Raw genomic sequence first — 17,445 nt, forward strand, 5'->3', positions numbered from 1 at the left:
ATTTTTTGGCATTGAAGTTGAGTTGCCATGTCCTAGACCATCGCTCCAGTAGGAGTAGGTCGTGCATCATGTTGTCGGGCACTGAATCTTCGTCTGTTGTGCATTTGCCCACTACATTACTCAGTTTGGCGTCATCGGCGAATAATGTTATTTTACCTCGAAGCCCTTCTGCCAAGTCTCTTATAAAGATGTTGAATAGGATTGGGCCCAAGACTGAGCCCTGTGATACTCCACTAATCACCTCCGTTATTTCGGAGGGGGTGCCGTTCACCACCACCCTTTGGAGCCTGCCTCCAAGCCAGCTCCCAACCCATTTCGTCAATGTGTCACCTAATCCTATAGAACTCATCTTGCTCAGTAACCTGCGGTGTGGTACGCTATCGAATGCTTTGCTAAAGTCCAGGTACACAATGTCCAGGGACTCCCCAATATCCAGCTTCCCTGTTACCCAGTCAAAGAAGCTGATCAGGTTGGATTGGCAGGATCTCCCCTTAGTAAATCCATGTTGTCTCAACACGACTGGCTATGTTCCCTAGATCTCAAAGAGGCCTACACTCACATTCCAATCCATCTGACTTCACGTCGCTACCTCCGATTTCAGATTCAGCACCGCCACTACCAGTACAAAGTGCTACCCTTTGGCCTCGCATCATCGCCCAGGGTGTTCACCAAGTGCCTTATTGTAGTGGCGGCCTTCCTCAGGTCTCACAACCTCCAGGTGTTCCCATACTTGGACGATTGGTTGGTGAAAGCTCCTACGTCTCCACTTGTGCTACAGGCCACTCATCACACCATCTCTTTCCTCCATCTCCTGGGGTTCGAGATCAACTACCCCAAGTCGCATCTGCTTCCCACACAGCGACTTCAGTTCATTGGAGCCGTCCTCGACACCACTCTGATGAGAGCATTTCTCCCCTCAGACCGCCAACGGACTCTGCTCCGCCTCTGCCATCAGGTGCTCCTTTGTCGCTCTATTCCTGCTCGGCAAATGATGGTTCTCTTGGGCCACATGGCCTCGACGGTCCATGTGCTTCCTCTGGCACGCCTCCACCTCAGAACACCTCAATGGACTCTGGCCACCCAATGGTCACAGACCACGGATCCTCTTTCTCATCCCATCTCTGTGACATCGTCTCTTCAGCAATCTCTTCAATGGTGGTTGAACTCCTCAAATCTTTCCAGGGGTCTTTCATCTGCCCCCTCACTCCATGATCATCACCACGGATGCCTCCCCCTATGCGTGGGGAGCTCACTTGGGAGATCTTCGCACCCAGGGACTCTGGACCCTTCAGGAACGTCAACATCACATCAATTTCCTGGAACTAAGAGCCATGTTCTATGCTCTCAAAGCCTTCCAGTACCTTCTCTACCCTCAGGTCCTTCTGTGCACAGACAACCAAGTCGCCATGTATTACATAAACAAGCAAGGCGGCACCGGATCTCCCCTCCTCTGTCAGGAGGCCATCCGCATCTGGACCTGGGCCACGGCACACAGTCTCTTCCTCAGGGCTGTCTATATCCAGGGCGAACAGAACTCCCTGGCCGACAATCTCAGCCGCATTCTTCAACCTCACGAGTGGACCCTGGATCCTCCCACGCTCCGCTCCATCTTTGCTCGCTGGGGTACTCCACAGGTGGACCTCTTTGCAGCTCCTCACAACCATCAGCTGCCACAGTTCTGTTCCAGACTCATCGTCTGACCCCGGATGCTTTCCTGCTCGACTGGACGGATCAGTTCCTCTATGCCTTTCCTCCACTGCCTCTGATGTTGCGGACGTTATCCAAACTCCGCAGGGACAGAGCCCTCGGTGGCCTCGCCAACACTGGTTCTCCCTCCTGCTCCAGCTCAGCTCCAGGGAGCCCATTCCTCTTCCTGTGTTTCCTACTCTACTTACGCAGGAGCATCAGTCTCTACTTCATCCCAATCTGTCCTCCCTCCACCTGACAGCTTGGTTTCTCTCGGGCTGACCTCTCCAGAGAATCTGTCTCAGCCTGTCCGTCGTATTTTGGATGCCTCCAGGAAACCGGCCACCCTCCAATGTTACCATCAGAAGTGGACCCGGTTCTCCTCTTGGTGTCTACTACATCATCACGATCCCACCTCATTGGCGGTGGAAACTGTACTGGACTATTTGCTCTCTCTCTCAGACGCTGGTCTCAAGTCTACCTCAATCAGAGTCCACCTCAGTGCCATCACTGCGTTTCATGAGCCTATCCTCGGAAAACCTCTTACGGCTCATCCCCTGGTTTCCCGGTTCATGAGAGGCCTCTTCAATGTCAAACCACCTCTGAAGCCTCCTCCAGTCGTCTGGGACCTGAATGTAGTTTTATCAGCCCTCATGAAACCTCCGTTTGAGCCTCTTGCCACAACTTCACTCAAATTTCTCACATGGAAGGTGCTTTTCCTCATTGCCATCACCTCTGCCAGGAGGGTTAGTGAGCTGCATGCACTGGTTGCCGACCCACCTTTCACAGTTTTTCACCATGACAAGGTGGTTCTGCGTACCCATCCTAAATTCCTTCCCAAGGTGGTCTCGGACTTCCACCTCAACCAGTCCATTGTGTTGCCTGTCTTTTTCCCTAAGCCCCATTCTCATCCTGGGGAACAGGTGTTGCACACGCTGGACTGTAAGCATGCCCTTGCATACTACCTTGACCGTACCAGGGCTCACCGCTCGTCACCTCAGCTCTTTCTGTCCTTCGACCCTAACCGTCTAGGTCGCCCTGTCTCTAAATGGACCCTGTCCAACTGGCTTGCTGCCTGCATTGCGTTCTGTTATGCTCGGGCCGGTCTCTCACTGGAAGGTGCTGTCACGGCTCACAGGGTCAGAGCTATGGCTGCTTCTGTAGCTTTCCTCCGCTCCACGCCCATCGAGGAAATCTGCAAGGCTGCCACTTGGTCCTCAGTTCACACGTTCACTACTCACTACTGTCTGGATGCCTTCTCCAGACGGGATGGACACTTCGGCCAATCTGTGTTACAAAATTTATTTTCCTAATGGCCAACCATCCCTCCTCCCTCTCTGTTAGCTTGGAGGTCACCCATACGTTAAGAATATGCTGCCTGCTTGTCCTGGGATAAAACACAGTTACTTACCGTAACAGGTGTTATCCAGGGACAGCAGGCAGATATTCTTAGGACCCGCCCTCCTCCCCGGGTTGGCTTCTTAGCTGGCTTATCTTAACTGGGGACCACGCTCTCCTCCGTCGAGCGGGAAGGCACCCGCGCATGCGCGGTGCGGTCAACTAGAACTTTCTAGTTAAAAGTGTCCGTACCGGGGTTCCGTCGGTGACGTCGCCCATACGTTAAGAATATCTGCCTGCTGTCCCTGGATAACACCTGTTACGGTAAGTAACTGTGCTTTACTGTGCCAATTTATTGTTTCCTATGGTCTTTCCTGATGCAGGTTGCAGTACGTAGGATACACAGTGACCCGACCAGAAGGAGAAATAGGAAAATACAAGTCAATTCCTCACCACCATCGAGGGGAAGTCCAGTTTTTAGGAAGGTGAGTCCAATACTTTTACACGGTCCTTTGGTTTAAATCATAGTAGACGGAGGCTCCATTTCCCAATCAAGTATTGTCAGCATAAACGCCACTTTTCCCTGTACAGGGAACTTTGTTAAAAAGTCTGAAACTGTACACCTCCCTCTCTCTAAATGTTCGAAATTTACCCTTCCCACACTTCAAGATTTACAGAGAACTTTGAACACGTTAAACATAAAAGGTTCCAAATTGGAGACTATTCTACCAATCTTTCTAAAACGTTTTTGGTTTTTTTTCATTTTTTAGACCTGATATTTTATATCTGATCTGCACTAGTTTAAGTACAGAAACTCTTCCAAAAGTATGGAAAGAAGCAATTATTCATCCTATAATCAAAGACTATAAAATTAGTTCACAAGAGGTTTCAAACTATCGACCCATTTCAAACATTCCTTTCTTGGCAAAGCTTACAGAAAAGATAGTCTTTCGCCAAATCTCAGATCTTATTGAACAAACAAAAGTGCTTCATTCAAACCAAACCGGATTCTATCAATATCATTCCACAGAACTTTCACTTATTGGGTTGATTACAAAAATTCTTTATCTCGACCATCACCAGTTCGTCTTACTTATTTCTTTAGATCTATCATCGACATTTGACATGATAGATCATAAGCTTCTTCTGTCTCGTCTGTGTGAAATCTGAATCAAAGACCAGGTCTTGGACTGGTTTTCATCTTTTTTTACAGATCGTTCCTCCCAGGTAGTATTTAACTCAACATTGTCTGATTCATTTACAACTGACTATGGTATCCCTCAGGGTTCCGTCTCATCTCCCTTATTTTTCAAAATTTTTCTGGCCCCCCTTTTAACATTAGGCCAATCTATCGGATTCACAATGTTTGCTTATGCAGATGATGTTCAAGTAGTTCACCTAATAGATCTAAATAATCAAACAGAAATAAAGTTCATAAACCAAAAATTGGAAAAGATTAACTCCTGGTTGGACCTACATATGCTCTCTTTGAACATTGAAAAGTCCAAAGTAATGATTTTTCCCAACAAGGAAGGACTTTCTATGCAGACCCCTCTTAAATTCAAGTCTCAAGCTATTAAAATCGTACCTTCACTCAAATCACTTTCGATAGTAAATTTAATTATCATCTTCATATTAATACAGTGGTCCAACGTTGCTTTTATTGGCTACGTATGATCAAGTCATTATCCAAACTATTAGATGCTGCTTCTTTGAACATCTTGATTCATTCTTTCGTGATTTTGTGCATTGACTATTGTAATGCCCTTTATAAAGGAATAACTAAAAAAGAAATAAGAAGACTCCAGATAATACAGAACACCGCTGTAAAGATTATATTCAATGCAAAGAAATCCAACCATGTTACCCCCCCCCCTTGCAAGAAGCCCACTGGTTGCCAATGGAACACAGAATCACTTACAAAATTATTCTGTTAACATTTAAGACCAGACAAAACAATCAACCCGAATTTATTAATAATCTTCTTACCCCTTATAATCCTTCTAAGAATCTAAGATCGACAAGCCAATAACCTTCTTTCTATTCTGTCACTGAAGTATATAAATACTATGAGGTCTACTATCTTCTCTGTTACTGCCCCTTCTCTCTGGAATAGTATCACGCGAAGAATCAATTCTTAATAATTTTAAGACAAAGCTAAAGACATTTCTCTTTCTTGATGCCTTCGAGACCTAACTGTCCTTTTAAGGACAATTTAGTTCAACATTATTTATAGCAGCCCCTCCTATTGTTTTTTCCCTAATTGTTCTCTTACTTTGAATATTGTAGTTCTTGCCTTTTTATCTTTTGTTCCTGTTTGTCTTTGTTTTTAAAATTCTTCGCAAGTTATTGTTATTGTTTGGTGATGCTTTGTCAGCTTAAATTTGTATTTTAGCTAAGGTATGTTTTTATGATTTTGTACACCGCCTAGAAGGTTGATTGGGCGATATAAGAAATTTTAAAGAAACTTGATATACAACCCAAATCAAAATGTAAGACCTGTTTAAAATGATATAAAATCCAACTTGTCTTTTCTGAGTAAACCCTTTAAAAACGATCATTGTGAAGAAAAGTTGATTTGGTTTCCTAAGAGATTGATGAGAGGCCCAAGTTCAGATCCATAACTTTGCCACTAGCACACTAACTTGGACCTGTACTGCAGGCGGTTGCCATATGTCTGCTTAGATGTCTTTGCTAGCCAACTTGAATGAAGTGTTGAGTGTGTCCTGCTTGTGCTTAAGTCTTTGAACAGCTACTAGAAATCCCTGAGATCCCTTTGAGGCTCCATAAAACAATGTCAGCGCGGAGAAGTGGCCTAGTGATTAGAACCCCTGCCTCAGTCCCCACAAGTCACTTAACACTCCATTGCTCCAGGTACTGTAGTTAGATAGGGAGAAATACTTAGAGTACCTGAATGCAATCCATTTTGAATAGAAGCAGTATATAAGAAATGTAAATAAATAGAGATAAAAGCTTTTAGCATTTGTTCCCTCTTACCGCCATAGGGTGTTGGGCAGTTCTTTGAACTGAGCCACAGCAGTTGAATTTCTGAAATCAAATTTGCTCACCACTTTTGTCCCTGCTGTATTGATTGAGCATTAATTATAAAAAGCCTACATGTTGGCATCCATTTCTGTAAAGGTGATTTGGACAATGATGCAGATACATTAGTAGGCAAGGTCACTCTTGGAGCATTTTCTGTGGGCGCATCGACAGCTTTTCGGCAAAGTTATCATGGAACAGCTCGATATATTCCATGCCAATGAAATATCTTTTGCAGCATGGAAATAATACAATAGGTCACATATCTCTGTAAGAAAACAAGGACTCCATTAAGAATTCTGCAGATTGGGTATCAGATAGGTTGAATACACCCGGCTTTTTCAATTTTGCATAAACACTAATAGTATTCTGTTTTTCCCTTGGGTATCAAATTTAAGGATTTACATACCAGATATGGGGTCTTTTCATTTTGCTTCCATGTAAAAAAGAAAAGTCATGCCATTCATTTTGAGCAAATGTAAGACAAAAATATAAAAGCCAGCAAACCAGTTAATAAGAAAATTAGTATTTGGTTTTTGTATTTGTTTAGTTAAGGATTGAGAGGTCCCTTTGCTAAATTGCATTAAGTGTAAAATGCACTTAACATGGGGGGGGAAAGGCTTAACACAAAACATGTTAATTTGTTGCGGTAATTTGCCTGTTAGCTTACGAAAGTTGTTTGCTATTATTTTTATAATTTTTTACAGATGGGGTGTGTCATAGGCGGGGAATGGGCATAGAGAATTATCCAGATGATGCATGCTAATTTGATATTGCTGATTTTAACACAGGAGCACCTACCACCTCCTATTTAGGAGGTGCTAAGAATCCCGCATTATTTTTCCATTAATGTATGATACCTGCAAAAAGAAGAAAAGCTCTATTTTAGGGCACACTAGAAATTGGCTTAGTGTGTGGGGAAGTCCCACTTTAAAAACCTGCTAAGCTCATCTGCCATCATGTTTCTTTTGTTCTTTTTTATGAGGGCAAATCAAAAATTGAAGGCAATTGTTAAATTATGCGATAACCAGAACAGAGTTAGTGAAATACAACATATGTACTCATACATTGCCTGTTGGATAGTTTGTCCATGCACAATGTGGCGCTCGGCCTTTAGTCATATGGCAGCCACGAGATCAGAAACATGGACGCTCCATTGCAAGATTGCACCATCGAAGAACAACGTGCAGTAGTGTACTTTCTTTGGACAGAGGGGGTAAAATCTGTGGAAATTCACCGTTGGATATTGATTCAGTATGGACATAGCACCATGAATCAACAAAAAGTTTGAGTGGGTAAAAAGGTGTAACCAATGAAGGTTGTTCTGGTTGCCCATCAACATCGTGCACCCAAGAGCACATTGACAGGGCAGATGCTTTGATTAGAGAAGACTGATGGATGACGGTGTCTTAGTTGGCTGCAAATTTGGATATCAGCTATGGATCTGCATCTAATATATAAAATGCTAGGCCGCGCATGCGCACTCAAAAGTCGTGTTCCCTGATCCGTCGCGGACATGAGAATACGCATGCGTGCCCCCGGCTCTCACTGTGCACTATGCTCAAGCTGTCGCCACGGCTCCTCTCTCGAACTGCACCAGGATCGAGAGAGGAGCTGCGGCGGGGGCTTTCAGGAGAGAATATGATTACCATGTTTCTTTAGGCAGCGGACGGAGGACATTTTCTAGACGGGGCCGCTTATTCGGGAAGAGAGGCGGGCAGAGGGAGGAGGGAAGGCGAGCGGGGCTGCAGCCGTCGCCACTCTCACAAACTCGATGCACTCTTTTTATGGCCGGCACCTGCTTCACGTCCCATCCTCCAGGGCACCGGGACTACCTGGCACGTTCATGCAACGTATAACCGCAATAACCGACCCTCCTCACACCACAGCGCAACAAAAATGGCGGCGCAGCCCAAGGGGCGCACGTCAGAAGTCGCCTGCGCTACGTCTCGAATGTCTTCACCCCGGGCCAACCAGGGCGCCCAGCTGCCAGTAAATCCCTCCCCATTCTCCCAGCAGCACCCGAAGCGCAATCCAAACACCACACAAACCTCCTCCACACACCTGAACCCCCATTGAACCTCCCATCTGACACTCCCACTGCCGTGTGACAATCCCATCCAAACCTCACTTTCCACTCGCTTAATTCCTTACCTACACCATCCCTTCTCGCGTTCTCAAAAAAATATACATACTGCTGCACAAGACAATGGACAGGGGAAGAAATGCTGCTGTACAGGGAAGTGGGGAGGGAAGAAAATGCTGCACAGGGAAGTAGGGAAGGGGGAAATGCTGATGCACAGGGAAATGGAGGGGGAGGGAATGCTGATATGGCTACTGTACAGGAAAGTGGACAAGGGGAGATAAGTGCTGCATAGGGGGCAGGAAGAGAAACAAATAGAAAGAAAGACAAATAATAGGAGGGAGGGAGACAGAAAGAAAAGAAGAAAGACACAAGGGCAGGGAGAGAGACAGAAAGAAAGAAAGACAGACATACATATATTCTAGCACCCGTTAATGTAACGGGCTTAAAAACTAGTTTACCATAATGCATGACAACTTGGAATACAGGAAAGTGTACGCACGATGGGTTGCCAAACAGCTTACTGACCTACACAAGCAACAGCATGTGGATGTTGCAACCCAATTTCTGAGATGGTATGAAGGAGATTCAAGTATTCTGGAGAGGATTGTCACCGGTAATGAGACATGGGTGCATCACTGCAAACCCGAAGAGCAAACGACAAAGCAGGATGACATAAAGGAAGCGATGCTTACCTGGTTTCGGGAGCAGCCGAAAACTACTACTCTGCAGGAATGTAGAAGCTAGTTGACTGATACAACAAATGCATCATCTTGCTTGGGGACTCTGTGGAAAAGTGATATGTTCAATTGCTCATAATTATTTCTATTAAAGCCGTTAAAAGTATTTTGCCTTTACTTTTGATTTATCCTCATAGTAAAAGGGGCCTTTGGTTTTGTAACCCAAACTCTTTTTGTAAATATGGGAGGCTTTTGTCTAGCATATGTCATTTGTTTCTCCCTGTGGAGTCTTTTTTTTTTTTTTTTCCTTCTGGATGCTACAAGAAATTTAATTAGAGATACCTTCTTTCCAGACTTTACAGCCCACTATCACAGGAATTTGACTTAATTTTTCCTGAGGCAGAAATTTGACCCTTAACCACACAAACTGTGGACCAGACTGACTTTTGATTTCTCATAAAAATGTACCGTACTGGGTCAGACTCATGGTCCAGGTAGCCCAGTATCCTGCTTCCAACAGTGGGTAATCCATGTTGCAAGAACCTGGCAGAACCCCAAAGAGTAGCAAGATTCCATGCTACTAATGTGTGTTAAAAATTTGAAATGGCCCATCCAGTCGTAACTGTTGCTCTGTGCAGGTTACCTATTTTTGCCATTGAGTTTGTGGTTGTAGAGAACGGCTTCTCCACTTTCCCCATACTATTCTGTTTAGGGTTATAGCTGCCATTCCTTACAGGTTAAATCCTCCCTCCCCCAGTGCCGTTATTTTAGGGTTGTAGATTTGAAGATTAGTTAACAGTACCAGAATGTCTTCTGGTATTCTGATTTGTTTTGCAAAGGCCATGTAATGAACACAGTGGAGCTCATTTTTGAAGCAGATAGATGTCGTCTCAGAATGGCCAGACACACTTCATTTGCTGAAAACATCTAAGCCATAATTTTTGAAAAGGCATTTCGACATTTTCGACTGTTTGTCCAACTAGCAAGGGGGTGTGTTTTGGGCAAGACTAGGGCAGGCCAAAATTTAGGCTGTTTCTGAGTGGTTTGGGAACAGGAAGACATGTCCATGTTTAAAATGTAGTACATTTTTATCTAGACCTGTTTCAAGCACATCCAAATCAAATGCTCTGAATGACCAGCTGACTATTGGATGAATTGAGCCCTCCTTAATCTCCTCAAGAAGTGAAACTGAAAGGGGACACCAGTCTGTATGACAGCTGTAGGTATTGTGGGCATACCCAACAGAGCAGCAAGCAGGTCCCAGGAGTATTCTAGGGGGGGAGGATCCAGGTCCAAACCCTGCTCTACTTAGTACATTTGTGGTGGAAATTGTGAGTTCTCCAAAACAATCAAATTGCATACTGTACTTAAAAATAGGTACCAATTTGAGGTTGGGCGATATGAAATGTGGAGAAGAATGGTATGCTTCCCCTTGAACTGCTTCAAAATGACACTAGGAGTTCTTACAAACACAGCTCCTGAAGATGCATAACAGCGAAACATAACTTAGTGTTGGGCTACACTGCATATTATGTGTAGAAGAATCTTTATGAGATTGTGGCACATTCAATGATCATTTAAGGGTCAACGTGGAATCTGAAGTTCATGAATACATTGATATATCTAACAGTTTTTGGAAAAAGGAGCTAATGGTATATGATAAGGACAACTGCAGATTTGAGGATGTAACGAATGGTGTTTAGTGTGTGAACATAAGAATTTGCCTCCGCCGGGTCAGACCAGAGGTCCATCCCGCCTAGCGGTCCGCTCCCGCGGCCCTCCAGGTCCATCACCTGTGCTGTGGTCCCTGACTATTCCTATAACCTACCTCAACTCCGATCTGTACCGATCTGAATGTTTGGTCTCTGTTGTGTAATTTTGTGCATTTGGTTATTTAAGTAATTTTATGGTGATTGTGAAAGTATGTTCTGTAACAAGGTGGTAAACCAATAGTTTAATAAAATATTTGAATGTTAAACTGTTAGTCTTGAGCACAATAGCTTCCCTGTGGAGTTAGAGGTTAGTAAGTGAAGCTATAGATGGATATAGATATCCCGTTTACTAATGAGGAGTTGGTATACCTAAATATAGGAGACACCTGTAGAGTGGAAAGAGATTGTACTGGTGTTTTCACCTATTTTTTTTTTTGAAGAGTTCACAGCACAAAATTAGAGTTATGGGTTGGAAATGCCAATCAGGACGCACTTTTTTTTTTTTTAAACTTGGGCGAGGAAGGACGCCCACATTGTAGGCATCCGTTGCAGGTCTGCAGAGATGCATAGGAACACAAGCGTGCCTGGTTTTGCCTGGAAGTGGTCTTAGGCATTTTTCAGTGTCCCTGTGCATCTCCATAGATGAGGGACAGACACCTGAAATTTAGGCCTGCAAAATGAGGGTCTACATTTCCTCAGTGTGATTTATAAACAGTTGTACAGAATATTGGCCCTTTTTATACTTTAATAAAAAGATTTAAATATAAAATCATAAATGTTCAAGACTTGTGCAAATGAGGACAGAGTCCATGGTGATGGGACAAGGACAGAGCTTGTGAGGATGGAGACAAACTTTGTACCCATGTCATTCTCTAGTGAGAGGCTGAATGGTATTTTGATAATCCTTATCCATTGTTTTCTCCAAGAACAAGCAGTAAGACCCATTGCACACATGGGTAACCTTATATGCCATTGGATGAGATGTGTGACTGGTCATCTTGCTTTCACCACTTTCCAAGGTTTTGGGAATGGTCGTATTTACTAAGCTCAGTGGCTATTAATTCTAGGGTAGCGTAAATGTAAAAAGTTTGATGCATTCTTGAATTGCAGTGGGGAAAATTTAAACACTTATTAGAGAAGTATCTAGGGCTGACCTGTGATAGCTTTCTGTAGTACGTGCCAAATCAGAAACCATTTGGAAGATCCCTTGAGCAAAATATATAGACTTGAATTTATGCTGTGATAATTTAGAAATTGATTATTTTCTCAGCCGTCCAGTTAATTCTTCTTCTTTTTTTTTTCTCCTACTCCTTCTTTTCCCAAACAGATATGCTTTACTGAGAAAATCGAGAGAGAGGCAAGCCGTGGATGGCCTAAATAACTTGAAATACTTTCCGAACATCACATATGATGCCTTGTATAAAAATATAACTGTAACTTTGACTCCTGATATGGCTCCGATAGATGATTATTAAGTTAGGAGACGCAACACTTTGCGTTTTGCCCTTCTGCCAAGAAAACACATTGGACATTCTTATGGAGTTTACCAAGGACAAAATTAGAAAGAAAAATGTGGCAGTTCAGTAAAGGATTACCAAGCCTTGTAGACTGTAAAATAATATTAATAAAACTACATACAGGCGCCCAACAATCTTGCAATGGAGACCCAGGAAGCAATATGCTTGGAAGCGCACTTCATGAAGAAATGGTCACACTGTCTGCTGCTCCCTCTACGTTTCTGTCACCAGGGCAGGAATAGTTTCCAACACCAGATCGGATGTGACTTGGTCCTTCTCTGCCAATTTTTCGGACTGATCGTGTTGATGTCTTTGCTTTGGATGGCGTTCCATAAGGCTGTGCCCTTCATTGAAGATCAAACATTTTCAAACACCATTCTGCTGAATCACCTTTTATTTCCCTTTCCTTTCTTAAAATAACTTGCTTGAAAAAAAGTTTTCTCTTCTTACAGAAGTGAAAGTGTATGAAAGCCATGTATATTGCTTTGTGGTTTTTTTTTTTTTAGTTTGGAATATCTCACCCAAAGCAGAAGTTTACATATTGAATCACTCATTTAAGTTGAGGAGATCTAATGCTTAAAAAAATGTGCAGATATTGCATTCCACAAAAATAGCCGATGCTGTTGACCACTGGAAATTCCCTCCAACATCTTGAAGGGCTTCATGTTGGAGTAACAGAGATAGTGTTCCATTCTTCCTATGCAGAATTAACAAAGTACCTCCATGAGGCCAAGTGGTCTTGCGAGGTGGGAGGGAACGGGTGGTTGCCTTTGCACATTCATGCCTTTTTCTGAACACTTTTCAGACAGACCAGTGTATCTGATCCCCTTTTCTTTACAAAACAGCCTTTTTTTCTCTCCTTTTTTTAAAATGCATTAAATTTTGCCTTTTTTTTTTAATAGTAATTCCTGTTATCTGCAACAGGTAATTTTACACTCTGGCCCATGAATGGTAAATTAAGGATAATGTTGTTGGATCTGTTTACTAACTACATTATGTTTGTTGAGACGTTCCCTGTGTTAACTTTTCTGTTTAATAAATAGGTATTTAAGGGTGTATATATTATCTAAATCGCTCAGTATGCTGAAATGAGAGTAGCTGTGAAATGGAGGTCTTTTTTCCTCAATTTGTGCCGGTCACGAAACTTGCATGCTCTGTTTTCATCCTGGCACAAATCACTGATATCGAGACCTCTTGTGTCCCAGAAAAGCCTACAGCAGCCAACGAGATTGGCTGATTGCAGGCCTTTCTGGGTTATATAGCCCCGTCTCTCCTCCGCGAATGAGGAAGCAGGGCTTGAATGGGACCTTTGGTGAGCAGGAAAAGTGGGAAATCCAAAGGCTTTTACACTAATGAAGAAAATAAATAGAAAAAGAGGTGGTTTCAATTCAGTCAAATGGCCAGTGTTCCTAGCGCATTTGTGAAGCCTGTGTTCCTCGTTTTATTTATGATGTTTTCTTCCTTAAAAGCAGCACATCTGGTTGATTACATTATGTGCTGATTTAGGGTTTTTTTTTATATTGACGTAACAATTGTAGGCACTTATCGAATGTATTTTTTTTAAAAAAAACAACCAACCTGCATTTTGTTAGCCTTCTACTGACTTGTTCATGGTTTACATTGTTCCTTGGTTTCATGGACGTATGAACCCCCAGTACAGTTAAGTAGCTGTGGTGGGTGTGACTGACCTGGCCAATTGGTTTGCTAATGAGGCAGATTAGAAGCATGTGTGTGTCTGTCTATGTGGTTTTAAAAAAAATTCTACATTTTTGTTTCATTTTGTTTTGTAATTATCAGCCTATATGAAGGGATAGTCTGTTATCCTGGAAAATGCTGGTAAGGTTTTGAATCTTAGGCTAAAGAGATTTTTTTGCATATGTTTGTGCTTTAAAAAATTATTTAAGAGTTTCATGTAGAAACACTCTTGATCCAGAAGTAAGGATTGGTTTCTATGGAGCCCGCAGCAATACCTTTTTGTATTTTTGGCAAATCCTTTTTGCAAATGCAAAATCTTCACTGCACTTCACTCCGTTTTTTTCAGTAGTCTGTATTTCGTGTACAGTTTGGTTAAAAGGTTCTTTAATTTCTTCATTTTTACATTTTTTTTTTTTTTAATTTAATGGTGCTTACAGACCAGGAATGTATTTTAATAAACCGATATATTTCATATTCCACAAAATTCCCCTCGCACGTGCACTAGTGAATACCCATAATGCTTATTTTAATTTGCTGTTGGTGGTCTTTAATTTTTCAAGATAAGCACACTATTGATCAAAAGAGTCAAATGTAGAGTTAGGAAAATTCCTCCATTATGGTCAGCATCAAAGGGTCCATTTACCCCTCGATTAGGACTATTTTTCACTGTTTGTTTTTTTTTTTTATAATCACGAGGTTTTTTTGTTTTTGTTTTTTGTGGAATCTTTTCTAATGTGATTTAGTGATGTAGAGTGCACAAGTCAATTATTGTACTGCATATACTCCTTGGGAGGAAAGAGGCTTCTCTGAAATTATTTTGTCATAAATGTGGCAGCTGAAATATCAGTAAGGCCTCTGTCTGACCATCTATCAACTTCAAAACTATTTGGCTTTTATCAAAATAAAAGATCCGATTATATCTCCATATGGCTACAACTTTGAGCTTCATTCCCAGACGCCTGAATTGGCCAAATTAGGTGGCTTGAGAGACCAAATAGTCTACAAAACAGCTTGAAACAGGCACTTAAATTATTATATTCCTGTTCTCTTAATTGTACAGAATGGGGCTATAATAAGCACATTTTATTTTCACTTATCTTGCTTGGTATTGGAGAGGTTCCAGCGTAAACTTGTAATTTTTTTTGAAATGTGGTTTTAAGGAGGAGTTGAGAGATACACTTTGCACTGATATCTGAGATGTTGTCTGAAAATACACATTTTTCAATCTCTTGTGTCATTATTTACCATGTTTGTACATTTTTGTATTTGTTAATTTATGAATGAATTTTTTCAGTAAATATATATAAATATATAGAAACTTACACATTTGAGTGGTCTAATTTTATTTCTTCGTATGGGTAGTGTTTGCTTGCAAAGCAGTTATTGAACTGGCTTGTGGTATAGGGGTTGGGCTTACAAACTCAGACAATATACACATCGCATTTTGGGCTCCTTTTACTAAGGTGCGTTAGCGTTTTTAGGGCAAGCACAAGATTACTGCGCGCTAGCCGAAAAATTACCGCCTGTTTAAAAGGAGGTGGTAGCAGCTAGTGTGCGCTAAAACCGCTATTTATTTTAAAAATGTATTGCTCTTTACATCTGCCAGTTCTGCACAAGGTACAGTAGAACGTGTTTCTCAACTCAGTCCTGGAGTAGGTTTTCAGTATATCCACCATGAGTATGCATGAAAGAAATTAGTATTTAATGGAGACAGTGTATGCAAATCAAGTTTATGGATATCCTGAAAACCTGACCTGACCTGAAGAACTGAGTTGAGAAACACTGCAATAGAACATACATAATAAGAACAAATAACATCTTGACTAACAAATAAAACCAATACAAATTTCAAAAATAGAATTCACTCATACACACACGCAAACAAAATTGTCTTTAAGTGCTTTCTAAACTGCAAAACTCCAGGCAAAGTTCTGACTTCCACAGGTGGGAGCATTCCATAAAGAAACCGTCTTGACACAGAAAACATTGAGTACCGATTAGTCAAAAGTTTAATGGTCTTAAGTGATGTCACTTCTAACAGCAACTTGTTCTCAGACTGCAGGGAATGTAAGGAATGGTATTGTTTAAATAAAGAAGCCAACACCCTTGTAAATGAATCACAAGACCTTAAAATCTATAAGTACGTGAATTAGCAACCAATGCAAGTCGGGAAGAACAGATGTGAGGCACTCTGGCAATCACCCTTGCAGCGAAATAAAACAAGTCTTAGAGACCGGAAAATCAAATGCCTTTTAGAGCAATCCCTGTTTTGATTTGAATTATTAATTTTCAGCTTTATAAGAACATAAGAAGTGCCATCTCCGGAACAGACTGTAGGTCCATCAAGTCCGGCGAACCGCACATCCGGAGGCCCCGTCAGGTGTACCCTGGCATAGTTTTAGTCCCCATATCACTCTAAGCTTCTCAAATATCAGAGAGATTTTTCACTTAGAATACTTCAGAAACAGATGAGCTGAGTGTATTAATCATTATCTGACACGGCATTGGAGAATGTGGGAACAGCAGTTAATGTGGATGGGTAAAAAAAAAAGTCCATATTCTATTGAGCCAGACACGGGATTAGTAGCATGGATTGCTGTTACTTTTTGGGGATTCTGGAATGTTGCTGCTATTTGGTAGTCTGCTTGTGAGCTGAATTGGCCATTGTTGGAAATGGGATACTAGGTTAAATGGACCACTGGTCTGATCCAGTATGGCTATTCCTATGAGAAACTGGGCAGAAAAACATGCACCATTCTATATAAGGTATGTGCCCTTTATAGAGTAGCAGTGCTGAATTTTTTTTATTTTTTTAGCGTCCAACTTTGGGCGCCATTTATAGAATTTCCGCCTCTATGTCTATATTAAGTCATTTATATTAAATAGGGGTAATGGAGCATAGCTACAAACTGAATGTGGAAGTTAAAGCAATAAACTTTTAAGGCAAAAAAGACAGGTGTCATTAGCATGAATGTTAATGTCCCCAAGAATGAGAGAAGGGGAAGATGGTTCAATAAAAAAGGAAAGCCATGAGAGGAAAAGGGATTTATCAGGAAGTCAAGAAAGGACAGAGTGAATAGATTGGATGGAATTAATGGAAGAACAAGTGAGACCAAGAGAAATCTTAGAAGCCTGATACCATCTTTGTGGCCAACTGGGCTTGGTGCTTTTTTTTTTGGCACCATAGAATTTTTGGTCCAATAGGGTGTAAGCCCCAGATGTAAAGAAACACAAAGTCTTGCCCAGAAATAGCTAAGAAGAAAATTTAAAAAAATTAAATTGAATCAGGTTGGACAGATTGGATGGACCATTCGGGTCTTTATCTGCCGTCATCTACTATGTTACTATGTTTTGAGACTTATCCTTTAACAGTGACCAGGGAAACAGTGCCCCCTAGCCCTCACTGTTCTTTGACCACCGCAATGGACACAATGAATAGGGAATGACTTTTGTGCCCCCACCTCTCTCGTGCCTTGTGCAGCCTCACAGCCCTTGGAACAGCTCTGAAAGTGACAGCAGACTATTTAGTGATGGTAATTATTTGCAAAAAAATATTTAGCACAGAAAGTAATTTTGGATTTAATTCCTTTCCTCCTTAAACTTTTAACAGCTCGTCAGTAATAAAGTTCATAGAAACATGACAGCAGATAAAGACCATGTGCTTTCTTGAATCCACCACCTCTACTGCATGC

The 17,445-nt window shown here is 41.9% G+C and overlaps 1 protein-coding gene across 1 annotated transcript in view; it reads left to right on the forward strand.

The window, feature by feature from the left end:
* B4GALT5 (beta-1,4-galactosyltransferase 5) overlaps positions 1–15,075 on the forward strand; it is a 145,902-nt gene extending 130,827 nt beyond the window's left edge. Inside the window, exons 8-9 of the mRNA XM_033963276.1 lie at positions 3,408–3,509; positions 11,869–15,075. Coding sequence (XP_033819167.1) covers positions 3,408–3,509; positions 11,869–12,016 — 250 coding nt within the window. The 3' untranslated portion in view covers positions 12,017–15,075. The remainder of the gene's footprint in view (positions 1–3,407; positions 3,510–11,868) is intronic.
* The last annotated feature ends 2,370 nt before the right edge of the window (positions 15,076–17,445 follow it).

Source organism: Geotrypetes seraphini, chromosome 11, assembly GCF_902459505.1.
Source record: "Geotrypetes seraphini chromosome 11, aGeoSer1.1, whole genome shotgun sequence".
Lineage (NCBI taxonomy): Eukaryota > Metazoa > Chordata > Amphibia > Gymnophiona > Dermophiidae > Geotrypetes > Geotrypetes seraphini.